Genomic DNA, 12,868 nt, shown 5'->3' with positions numbered 1-12,868 from the left:
GGGGCGGGGGGTGGGGAAGCAAACTGGAGCAATATGATTTCATTACCTAACGCTATAATTGGAGAATTAACCTCTGATATGCAAATAGACCAAACTTATATCTGTCTGAAAAACTCATGACTGTCACCCATCTGGGGAGTAATCTCTGTAAGGCTTTTGCACTGCCCAAGGTGTATCTATTGAAGGCCTTTAATAAATACCCACTTTTTTCTTTTAACTCTGTCTAGCCTCTGTTCTAGGTAGCCACTGCAAGGCATCAGGACCATGTTTCATGTCCTGCATGTAGGGTTTTCCTACTTACTTTCTGCTTCTTGTGGCAATTATGAACTTGATTGTTACAGTTTTTCTTTCTGTGCTTTGCTGCCAACAAAGATTGACTCTATTCCTAAAGATGATGATGCTTCTCTCAACTTCCCAGTGAAAAAAATTCTGCTAGAAGTAGTGTTCAGGAGGTGAGGTAAACTGCTTTCCCAATGAAGCTCAGGTCCCTCCTTCCTAGTGTCAGCTGTGTGGTTTCCTTCTGGTAGAAGTGGGGCTTGAAAGAAAGAAAACTTGAAGGATTTAAAATGAAACTGTTAAGATCTCTCTTTTTACAAAAAGGTGAGACAACTATTTATTTAAGGGAGGGGCTATTTATCAGGGAATGTATAATAGGACAAGGGGTAACAGGTTTAAACTAATAGAGGGCAAGTTGAGATTAGATATTAGGAAGAAATTCTTTATTCAGATGGAGGTGATGCACTGGCATGGGTTGCCCAGAGAAGCTGTGGCTGCCCTATCCCTGGAAGTGTTCAAGGTGAGTTTGGACAGGGCTTGGAGCAACCTGGTCTAGTGGAAGGTATCCCTGTTCATGTCAGGGGGCTGGAACATGGTGGTCTTTAAGATCCATTCCAACCTAAACTATTCTGTGTTTCTATGATTCATGTTAATTCCTCCCTGTTGTTTTGGATGCCACCTGTCCCAGGGACAAACGCTTGTAACAGATGCCTCAAATCAATGTGCCTGCCACTCTTCTGCTACAATTGTTGTTTTTTTTTTCACTCCATCACATTTTTATATGTGGAATAATACTGTTCCAAATAATAGCTTTGCTATAGTTATGATAAAGTTGTACTTTTGTCTGGGAAAGGGTGGGGCTGTGTTTGACTTGACAAGCATGTTTGTCATGGTGTAAGTCATTGCTGCTGGGAAAGAATGGAGAAACTTGTTCAAGTCATATAACGCCTGTGGTTTGAATTAAGGCAGCAATCTGATATAAACATGACATAAATAGCTCCCAGCTCTTTTATCTCTGAGGGCAGTTTCCCAAGGAATCCCACGCAATAGTGCTCTAAATGGCTGAAAGTTTGCCCCTATGAGGTTTAGGGTCCTGACTACTGTTTTACCCATCCAGTACCCCTCAAAATTGAGAATTCTATCCAGGCGTTATGGCTGCAGCCCAGGCTGCCTCCAGTCTTGACCTCTCCAATAAGTTAGAGAGACTTTAGAATCATAGAATCATCAAGGTTGGAAGAGACCTTTTAAGATCAAGTCCAACTGTTAACCCAACACTACTACTGTAACCCCTAAACCATATCACCCAGCACCAGATCCAGATGCCTCTTAAACACCTCCAGGGATGGTGACTCTACCACCTTGCTGGGCAACCTATTCCAATGCCTGACCACCCTAACAGTATTTTTTTTGTAATATCTGATCTGAATCTCATGTCTCAGGTTAAGGCCACAAGTTCTTCTGCATTAGTGAGCAACAGGTCCAGCAGTGCCTCTCCTCTGGTTGGGCTCTTCATCACCTGTACTAGAAAGTTGTCCTCAAAGCACTTGTATTGGGTCTGGCTGACAAGGAGTTAACTTTCCCCATAGCAGCTCTCACAGTTCTGTGTATTGGTAGCTAGAAAGGTGTTGATCACATACCAGTGCTTTGTCATTGAGGCTGTCTCTCCAACAATACCCCCTCTTCACCCCCCAAGAACAGTAGGCTGGTGGTGGGCAAATATCTTTGGAAGGGACATAGCCAGGATAGCTGATCCCAACTGACCAAAAGGATATTAACATCTGCTCAGCAATAAAAGTTAAGAGAAAGGAGGAGGAAGGAGGGGGCATTCATTATTAAGATATTTGTCTCCTGGAGCAACTACTACACATACTGAATCCCTTGTCCCAGGAAGTGGTCAGACATTGCATGTTGATGGGAAGTAGAGAATAAATCTTTTTCTTCCTTTGCTTTTGCATGTGACCTTTGCTTTTGCTTTATTAACCTGCCTTTATCTTGACCCATGAGTTTTGTTCCATCTTATTTTCTCCTCTCTCAGGTCCTGCTGAAGAGGGGAGTGATAGAGCAGCTAGGTGGGCACTTGGTGTCTGGCCACAGTCAACTCACTTCAGCACTCCACTAATTTCTTGGACTGCTTGCAATTCACTGTGACATTTTTCCAGCAGATATCTGGGTGGTTAAAGATCCCTATCAGGATCAGGGCATGCGAGCATGATGCTTCCTGCTGTTGCCTTTTTCTCAACCTGGAAATGAAACTCGAGATATTTTTAGTAAGGAGGTAATATAAAAGGGGATCTTTATTTGAAGGCTGCAGCTGAACCACAAAGTTTATTTTCTTGACTTAGTCTCTAATTTTCACCCATAAGCTTTCGACCTGCATATTGCTGTTCTTCAAAGATCACTTCATGCAATCAATCCTGGTTTTGGCATAGACAGCAACTCCCCCACCTCTCCTTCCTTGTCTGTCCCTTCTGAATAGTTTGTAGCCATCAATCATAGCACTCTAATCATGCAATTCATCCCACCAAATTTCTGTGATAGCAATCAGGTCATGGTTTTCCATCTGGGCAGCTGTTTCCAGCTCCTCCTGTTTGTTTCCCATGCTGCATACACAGGTATAGAAGCACTTCAGCTGGGCTGTCAGCCACATCCCCTTTTAAGAGGAGCTCACCCTAATTCCCTTGAGGCAATTCACAGGTGTTTTCTGTTTATTCCTCATGCCTTGGCAGCCCTGGCTCTTCTCAAGTGCCTAGAAAACCATGTCCTTCCTCCAATAAATCTAGTTTAAAGCTCTGTTTATAAGTCCAGCTGGCTTATTACTCAGGACACTCTTGCCCTGCTTGGTTACTTGAGCCCCATGAAAATTATTTAATCCCCTTCTGGCTGACTTACACCTTTTAATGTTAGGCATCAGGAGATGGTACAGTTCTTTCTGGTTTAGGGAAGTTTCTGAGTAGAGTAAAACCATTATAGCTAGCTCATGCAGTCAGGGTTTGCCATTAGCATATGTTGGGGGTGGCATTCAGATAAACAATCCCCATGCACATCTGCAGCATTTCATGTTCCAGTAATTCCTACCCAAGAGTGATAGCCTTAAAGATGTTTTATGTGTGTTTTTACTGTTGGTAGAAGCTGGAGTAGCCTACAGGTTCCAGGATTCACTGAGTCCTCTTCTTCCACCAGCATACAAAATTCAGACTTCCTTAGATGTAACTTCGTGCACATCTACACTTATGTCTAGGCAGACCTCTGTCAGGAACGGTAGACTAGATGGATTATCATTCGGCTTTAGTGTGTCAGCCTGCTCACATTTGTAGAATAGACAGACCCTCTACTCCCATTATATTTTCTCCACATATAAAGCATTGAAATTATTTGTACCTTGTAAATTAGACACTGATTTGTTTCAAAATATGGAATGGCTTTTACCTTTTCTTTTTCAGTTATGTCTAACTTCTGTAGCTTTCTATTCTCATTAAGAAATAGAGTATATTTGATAAACTATGTTAGCAGACTGTAAGTTAAATTCCAAGGGGGACTTGTGGCTTCAAAATATATATATTAATGCACAAAAATGCCCTAGTATATTTTCTAGGAGGATGCACATCTACTTGAAACCTTGTCATTTTATGTAAGCAAAGAAACATAACACTATTACACAAAAGCCTTTTTGGATACAGTGGGAATGTTATTATGCCTGTTAACGATAGACATCATACCACATATGCAGACTAGCTCGGCAAGCTGCTTTTGTGGTGCATTTTTGGAAGCAACTGTTCTTTGAGCCTGTCCTGGTTTAGGGCAAATTTGGAAGAAAACCTCCAAAAGGCCCCCCAGAAAGCAAGCCCACATGGCCCCTCCCCTCAACTGCTTCAGGAAGAATTTCCTCGGGGAGAAGTGGAAGAAAACCTGTTTATTTAACAGGCAAAGCACTCCCCAGCACAAGAAATGAACAATACCAGATGACAAAACTCATTCGCCGCTCTGAAGAGATAACAGATTCAGAAAGTCTCTCCTGGGGGTGGTCGCTCTCTTATCAGTCCCTCCGGCACTGGGAAAGGCTGCTGCCCAGAGTAGGCCTAGGTGGGCTACAAAGTGTGAGCTCTCGGTGTTTCCCCGGATCCCAGTCCAGAGCAGGTTTGAACGGTTCCAAGAAAAGGGAAAGAAAAACAGTCCAGGGAAAATTTGGACTGCCTCAGCTAGCTAAACTAACTAAAAAGCAAAAGGAGCACTGTGTTCTGCCCCGTCCATGCCCAGACAACAACAGTGGAGTTCTGTGTTCCAGCAGACTGTGGGGGAGAGTGCAGCTGATAACGAAACTCCGTGCTTCTTTCTTCTTCCCGCCTTCACTGTCAGAGCCAGTCTTGAAGGCACAGAATATAATATCCAGCATAAACAGAACAGACGATTGGGGATACAAGCATCATAACATCACCCTAGGACAGAGCTCTTTAGGTTATAATGCTTAAGATAAGCTAGGTGTATCTTAATGGCAACAAATGCAGTTGCAGGAATTTATAGGGTTTAGCCATAGCTTGCCCATTTTTCAACTGTGCTAAAAGCCTGGCTAAATGCTGTCGCATTAAGCTTGCCTGCAGATTGCTGTGGTGGGTTGACTTTGGCTGGCTGGCTGCCAGGTACCCACTAAGATGTACTCTCAATCCCATCCATCAGCAAGATGGGGAGAAGATACAATAAAAGACTGGTGGGTTGAGATAAGGACAGGGGGAGATCACTCACCAATTGCCATTATGGGCAAAACAGACTCAGCTTGGGTAAAATAATTGAATGTATTACCAATCAAATTGAGTAGGATAATAAGAAATAGGAACAAATCTTAAAACCCCTTCCCCCCACCCTTCCCTTCTTCCTGGGCTTAACTTCACTTCCAACTCTTCTACCCCTGAGTGACATAGGGGAAGGGGGAATGGGGGTTGTGCTAAGTTCCTAATGCTGTGTCTCTACCATTCCTTTCTCCTCACTCTTCTCCTGCCCCAGCATCCCTTCCATGGGGTACAGTCCTTCAGGAGCAGGCTTTTCCAGCATGGTTCCCCCATGGGGTCACAGGTCCTGCCAGCAAACCTGCTCCAGCGTGGGATCCTCTCTTTGCAGATCCTGCCAGGACCCTGTTCCAGCACAGGCTTTTCACAGGGTCACAGCCTCCTTCGGGCATTTACCTGCTTTAGTGTGGGGCCCTCCACAGGCTGCAGGTGGATCTCTGCTCCACCATGGACCTCCATGGGTCACTGACAGTGGTGACCTTCTCCTTAAGCCCTTTCAGAACAAAGTTTATGCATTCATCTATTTTTGTTCTCTAGATATCAGGATGCAGCAATTTCAGAAGTCTAGTATAAACCCATCTCTTTGCTCATGCTTTTCTTGAAAACGGAGAAGGATTAATTAGGATTAAATGGTGGTCATGGGCTAAGCTGTCTCATATTCTTAAGGTAGTACAGTTAAGAATAGCAGTAAAAGTAGTGGCACAAACACCTCAGGACTTGAGATATCTATTCTTAGCATTATACTGCTTCAGTTTCACAGATGCTCATTGGTCTACTATAATGGACAGGGTTAAGTCTCACTAGCACTGGCAAATATAATGGGAATAGTTAAGAAATTACTGAGTCAGTAGAGATGTGGACCAGGACATGTGGTTACCTTAATCAGTGAAGTATAAAATTGTGTATCCAGTTCCATATTCCTCTGGCTTTGCCAGGGAACAATATCTTTAATTGTCTCTAGTCATGTGTCTACTTGCAGCTTCACAATTGCACCTTAGTTTTCTTGAAAGCCTAGGATCATAAGATCCTAAGATTTCCTTATAACTTGCTAATACTGTAAAATAGATAAGCCTCAAGAACCACTGAGTAATCAATAAACCAAGCTGTTTTTAAGAGAAATTGGCAAAATCAGTCTCTGCTTTTAGCTGAAAATTATTACCATGCAAAGCACTCTATATATCTAGAACCAAGATGATGAGTAGTAAACTTGTTTGGCATGCATCTTCTCATTTTTCAGCTGGTCTGTTTGAGCATTATTAGTAGCATATAATTAGTTGTAGATTTTTATTTAGCAGGGGAATTGGACAGAGAATTGAAATTTAGTTCAGACTCTTTGATAATATTTTCAAAAAGCAAAGCACCTTTGTAATCAAGACGCTTATGGTGAGCTTGACTGATACTTTTGAACTGCTTACTCTTGCAGCTATGGATGGAAAAGCACCACTCGCTACTGGTGGTGATGATGATGATGATGATGAAGTTCCAGGTAAGAACATGCATGCAGTGGAGGAAAAGGAAGTGAATTTTGCTGAGACATAATATATGTAGTGTAAGATTGGGCCAAGGACAGTAAGAGTATTGACTGGTCATTCCTTTCAGCGCCTGAAGGGGGGCTGCAAGAGAGCTGGAGAGGGACTTTTTACAAGGGCATGGAGTGACAGGATAAGGGGGAACGACTTTAAACTGAAAGAAAGTAGATATGCATTAGATATTAATTAGATACTATTTAGATATTGTCCCTCTGTACTTGATATTGGTGAGGCTGCACCTTGAATACTGTGTCTGGTTTTGAACCCCTCCAAGAAAGACTTTGAGGTGCTGGAGTGTGTCCAGAGAAAGGCAATAGAGCTGGGGAAGAGTCTAAAACACAAGTCTTATGAGGAGTGGGCTGAGGGAGCTGGGGGGGCTCAGCCTGGTGAAAAGGAGGCTCAGGGGAGACCTTATCACTCTTAACAACTATCTGAAAGGAGGTTCTAGCAAGGTGGGAGTTGGCATTTTATCCCAGGTAACAAGTGACAGGATGAGAGGAAACAGCATTGAGCTGCACCAAGGGAGGTTCAGGTTGAACATCAGGAAGAATTTCTTCACAGAAAGAGTGGTTAAGCATTTGAACAGACTGCCCAGGGAAGTGGTGGAGTCACCATCCCTGGAAGTGTTCAAGAAATGACTGCATGTGGCACTTAGTGCTCTGGTCTAGTTGACAAGGTAGTGTTCAAAGGCTGGACCCAATGATCTTGGAAGTCTTTTTCAACCTGAATGATTCTGTAATTCTGTGATTAGGAAGAAATTCTTTACTGTGAGGGTGGTGAGGCACTGGCACAGCTTACCCAGAGGAGCTGTAGCTGTCCCATCCCTGGAAGTGTTCAAATCCAGGTTGGAAGGGGCTTGGTCTAGTAAAAGGTGTCCCTGCCCATGTCTGGGTTGGAATGAGATGATCTTTAAGGTCCCTTCCAACTCAGGCCATTCTGTGATTCTTTTATAGAATTTCTGTGAGCATTGTTTTCAGATACCATATGAGACTTAGATGGATCATTGGTTTGAGCTAGTATTTTTTTCCCATGTAGGAATAATAGCTATGGCTAAGATAATTATTTAATAGTCAATAAGAAGACTGCTAAGAAACTGCCTTTTCAGTATCACTGCTCTGTTGTGCATATGGTGAAGTTAAATGCTCCTAAAATTGTGCTTTATAATTAACTATTTCAAACTTAGTTGTTTGAACAAGAAGAATGAACCATGAAACTCTTAAATGTTGTTTGGTTTGTACTTTATAAGCTGTTTTTATTTTTTTTACCATGTAACCACTTAATATGACCTGGAACTTTTTTTTTGGGGGGCGGGGGAATGCGAGGGAATTGGCAAAGCTGAAGTAGGTCAGACTTGAATTTCAACATTTTTCTTTTTCTAGATCTTGTTGAAAACTTTGATGAAGCTTCAAAGAATGAGGCAAACTGAACTAAGTGACACTTTATGAATAAAATTAAAACTTGAAAAAGCTACATGGAGCTGCTATTTTATATTGTGACTGCTTTTATTTGATTTTATTTTTATTTCCTGATGAGATCTCAAGATGTGTAATATTTGGAAACTCCTGAACCTGCAGCTCTTATTCGGTTGTTGCTTGTACACAGTACTGTTTTTGTGGCCTAGTTTAACAAGCCTATGCTTTGAAATAAGTCAGATTGCTAATCAATCTCTACCTAGACACAAGTTTTGAGCATCTTGTCTACAAGCTACCCCATCTTTAATGAACTTTGCCATACAATAAAGAATATAAAATGAACTTTCTGGTGTGGCTTTTTGTCAGAAAAGCAAGAAAAATAAATTGACCATAACTATTAAGCAATCATAAAAGTCTTGCTTTTTTTTTCAGAGCATCTTCCTTTCTGCTCTATTAGAAAACTGTCTTCTAAAAAAATTATAGTGCATAATGGAGCATTTAAGACTTCATTGGTGAATTCCTAGTGTTTGTGGGTCAGAGCACATGCACTGTGTTCCTAAGATACTTTGTAATGTACTGAATTTAAGAAAGAGACCTGTATTCTACAACTACTTTATGATTGTATGGGGTTTACGTGGCAAGGTTGAGGGGGCTGAAGGAGTGGCTTCTGTGAGAAGACACCAGAAGCTTCCCTTATGTCTGACAGAGTCAGTGCCAGCCGGCTCCAACACAGACCTGGTGCTGGCCAAGGCTGAGCCAATCAGTGATGGTGGTAGCACCTCTGGGACAACAAATTTTAGAAGGGGGAAGAAGCTGGGTAACACCAGCCAGGAGCGAGGAGTGAGAATATGTGAGAGAAACAACTGCAGACAGCGAGGTCAGGGAAGAAGGAGGGGTAGGAGGTGCTCCAGGCACTGGAGCAGAGATTCCCCTGCAGCCCAGGGTGAGGCAGGCTCTCCCCCCTGCAGTCCATTGAGGTCCATGGGGCAACAGAGATGCATCTGCAGCCCATGGAGGACCACATCTTGGAACAGGTGCAATTGCTCAAAGGAGGCTGTGACCCCGTGGGAAGCCCGCACTGGAGCAGGCTTCTGGCAGGACCTGTGGAGAGAGAAGCCCGTGCTGAAGCAGGTTTGCTAGCAGGACCTGTAACCCTTTGAAGCCTGTCTGGATGGAAATGTGTAGATTTAAAGTTCTGTTCCTTAAGAATTGCTTTAAAGACAGAATCTTTACTTCTGTTAATATTTTATTTAAAATCTGTTTGTTTCTTCACTGTTGTTTTTATTGGTTCAGTTTTTATCTCAGCCTTTGTTTAGCTGTGAGAAACCAGAATTTGAGCAATTAGAAAGTGGATGCATAAAGTTTTGTTTTCTCCTTGGTAGAAATATTTCCCATGTATATTATTACTCTCTATGAATAGAGATGCTCGCTTCTGTAAATTTCATTTACCTCCATGACTGACTTGTGGTTTAACCCAGGCCAGCAACTAAGACCCATGCAGCCACTCATCCTCCCCAGTGAGATGGGGGAGAAAATCAGAAAAGGGAGAAAACTTGAGGGTTGAGATAAAGACAGTTTAATAATAAGGAAAAGGGAAAAATAGCAGAGAGAGAAAAATAAAACCCAAGAAAGACAAGTGATGCAAATAAAAACAGTGGCTTACCAACTGCCCCATGCCCAGCCAGTCCCTAAGCAGCAGTACCTCCACCAACCTCCCCCCTAGTTTTATTGCTGAGCACAAGCCATATGGTCTGAAATATCCCTTTTGATCAGTTGAGGTCAGGTGTCCCAGCTGTCCCACACAACTTCTTGTGCACCCCCAGCTTACTCCCTGGTGAGGCAGAGTTCATGATATCTGTGATCACATACTGCACAGTCAATTTTGCAAAAATAATTAAGTAAATCAGAAAAAGCAACTTGTTTGCTAAACTCTGAAATACAATATACTTTTGTTAAACTTTTGTGGACGAGTAAAAATATTTTAGTAACACTCCCATAAGACATTACATTGCGAAGTGCTTTTGTCAAAAGGCTTGGAGAGAAGCAACTTGGAATTAGATTTTGATTGGAGAATTTTCAAATTCCTCAGGTCCTGTGGCATGCTGTGGCAAGAAAGCGCTGTGCTGCCTTCAGATCCATGGGTGTGGTTCAAAGGTAGCTCCTAGTACCTTTATCTTCTCCCTGCCATCAGAGGCTAAAGAAATTGTTCACTCAAACAAAATCAGCAGGCTGACATTTTGTCGGGATTTTTAGCTGATCAGAGTGACTCTGAGAAAAGTTCGAAAGGTTTTTTTCTCAGCTTGGCGCTTGAAGAAGGAGTCAGGGCTCTTCATTTTTCGGTTTCAAGGTTGTTTATTAAGTTTTATCTACAAAATATTTTCTTTTGTCTTGCCGAGGTCAGCTCAGCAAGACAGTTTTAGGCACTCTCTGCTTACTCTAAGGCTGCGTCGTCTTTTGTACTACAAATTACGTATATCATATTTACTTTTACTTTCTAATACTTATCACTCATGCTAGACAGTGCACTTCTATTCTAAACTAATCTCTAAGTGCTAACATCACAGCAGAAGATGGAGGCTAAGAAGAAGAAGGAGAAAGGCTGGACACACTCAGTTCTCTCTATTTTGCTTCTTGAACTTTTATACTAAAAAACTTAAAATCTTCTTTTCTAGCTCGTGATAATTTCACTATTATTTTACTTAAACTGTTGTGGCTTGCTGATTTTCATATAAGGTTGGTAATTTGTTTTATGGGTCATAATCAAAACTACAGGTGTCTTGGGCTCTGTGACAGGGTCTCTGAGACCCCTAACAGGGGTCTTGGTGTCTTGGACAACTAGAGGTGTGTCTTGGGTTTTGACATCTCTCTCTTCTCTTTGCACTAAAAACACTTCTTTTGCAACTTTGTTCATGGCCTGCCGCATGCACTAGAAGATGCATGGTAAAATGAGCAGAAGAACTACAAGCTTTATCAAAATGTAACAACTTATTTTTAAAAGCTTTCACAATAGTGAAAGGTTAAAAAATTTAACTACATTATCTGTCTAGGATTTAATGACTTCTCTAAGCTTGTTAATGCTTTTTTGTACTCTTTTGATGTTTTCATGAATCGATTTTGAATGGTTTGAAATGTTTATGTAGCACATATTTTTAAATTTTTCACACTCGTGTCTATGCACTAGCAGTTGATAGTCAATTGCTTCTTTGTTTCGGAGGGTTGCTCATTTCACACTGTTGATGTTTGTTAACATGTCACTCAGTGTAAGAGAAACAGCTCGAGCATGCTTGCTCAGCTAGCAACTTATACGATTCAGTTGAGTTAAGGCTACTCTTGATGCTGTCTGGGGTGAGAAAATTGCAACTGCAATTCTCTGTGCTTTGTTTCAAGTGTACACGTCATTATCACAATTTGGACTATATTGTTTTACTGATTTTTTTTCTTTATGTGTTTGTTCTTTCAAAATTCTCAAACTGGGTGTTAGCAGTGAAATTTTTTTAAAAATAAGACAATCTATGTCACTCCAAATCATCCTTTTTATAGAAATGCATCTGTTTGGTGCAAATGCACCAAAGTGACAACCAAAACATCATTCCAAGTTCCAACACAATTACCACAAAGAATCTTTTTCATTTGTGAGAACAAAATTTAACCTAGTATCCCTGCAAATGTCAAAAGTAGTCCATGCAGCATTGAGAAAATTTCACTGCTAACACCCAGTTTGAGAATTTTGAAAGAACAAACACATAAAGAAAAAAAATCAGTAAAACAATATAGTCCAAATTGTGATAATGACGTGTACACTTGAAACAAAGCACAGAGAATTGCAGTTGCAATTTTCTCACCCCAGACAGCATCAAGAGTAGCCTTAACTCAACTGAATCGTATAAGTTGCTAGCTGAGCAAGCATGGCCGTGGCACGGGTTCGCTAGTCGCCGAGAAGCAGCTCTCTTCTGGGTTCTTCAACTTCTTCTGCTTTCTTCTCTCTGAAAGTTCTGGGATTTCTGGGCTTTCTGGGGACTTATGGGACTCTGGGGACTCTGGAGATGATGCTAATTTTTCTCACGCTTGTTTGCTAGGCGTTACTTTTGCTTTTCTCTGGTCGGTAAGGGCAACTACTACTTGCTGATGGCAGGATGGCTTCTCTTCTCTTATCTTTGAGAGAATACTTGCTGCTTGCTGATAGCTGGCAGACTCTGCGGAATTTTACGAAATTGCTTCTAACATTACTTTTACTGGGGATAAAAGCTTCAAGGCTGTTTTATCTTTTCTTTTGTTTGGTTTTTTTTTTTTGTTTGTTTGTTTTGTTTTTTTCAGATATTTTTACAGGGTGTGTGGCTGTCATGCCCTGTAGGGCTGGCAAGGATTGGGCTGCTTCTAGCTGTGCTGGCATTTGGGATTGGACACGCGAACGCCTCTCTGGGGCAACAGAGGTCTGACTTGAAAGGCTTGGAACTGGAGGAACTGAGACTGGAGAAGGGGTGGAGCTCTTCGAACTCGAACTCTGAGTTTGCTTCTTCTTTGCCTGTGTCGTCACAGGGGAACGGACACGCTTCTGACTACGCTCCCACTTCTTCCGGGCATGCGTAGCCTTGGGCACGCTTCTCAACATTTCAGAACATTATGAACCCTGAATGAGGGGCTTTAACATTTTTATCTTTATAAGCAAGTGTGTGATGTGGGGTTAGGGTCTTTTAATCCTAAAACTTATATATTGATAATTATTTATACCAAGAGAAATGAAAGTTCTTTGTTGTGTTTCAGAGAAACCAAAGTATGTGAAGTATGTTGTTAATAGTTCATAATCATCAATTGTCTGTGCTTTCTTGATGCTGATTTTTCCAGTGCGTAAAGCTCTTTATTTGCAGAGATTTTT

General features: G+C 41.7%; 1 protein-coding gene across 2 annotated transcripts in view; it reads left to right on the top strand.

The window, feature by feature from the left end:
• LOC102042499 (transcription factor BTF3-like) overlaps positions 1–12,868 on the top strand; it is a 68,994-nt gene that overhangs the window by 32,810 nt on the left and 23,316 nt on the right. The window contains exons 5-6 of one of the 2 annotated variants that reach the window (XM_005431076.3): positions 6,478–6,540; positions 7,963–8,395. The exons of the other annotated variant lie outside the window; for it this stretch is intronic. Of the exons in view, the coding sequence (XP_005431133.1) occupies positions 6,478–6,540; positions 7,963–8,009 (110 nt within the window). The 3' untranslated portion in view covers positions 8,010–8,395. Of the gene's footprint in view, positions 1–6,477; positions 6,541–7,962; positions 8,396–12,868 lie in introns of those variants that run through there. 2 annotated transcript variants of the gene reach the window in all.

Source organism: Geospiza fortis, unplaced genomic scaffold, assembly GCF_000277835.1.
Source record: "Geospiza fortis unplaced genomic scaffold, GeoFor_1.0 scaffold247, whole genome shotgun sequence".
NCBI classification, from domain to species: Eukaryota; Metazoa; Chordata; class Aves; order Passeriformes; family Thraupidae; genus Geospiza; species Geospiza fortis.
The sequence above is the reverse complement of the archived record's forward strand: the minus strand, read 5'-3'. Positions and strand labels throughout refer to the sequence as shown.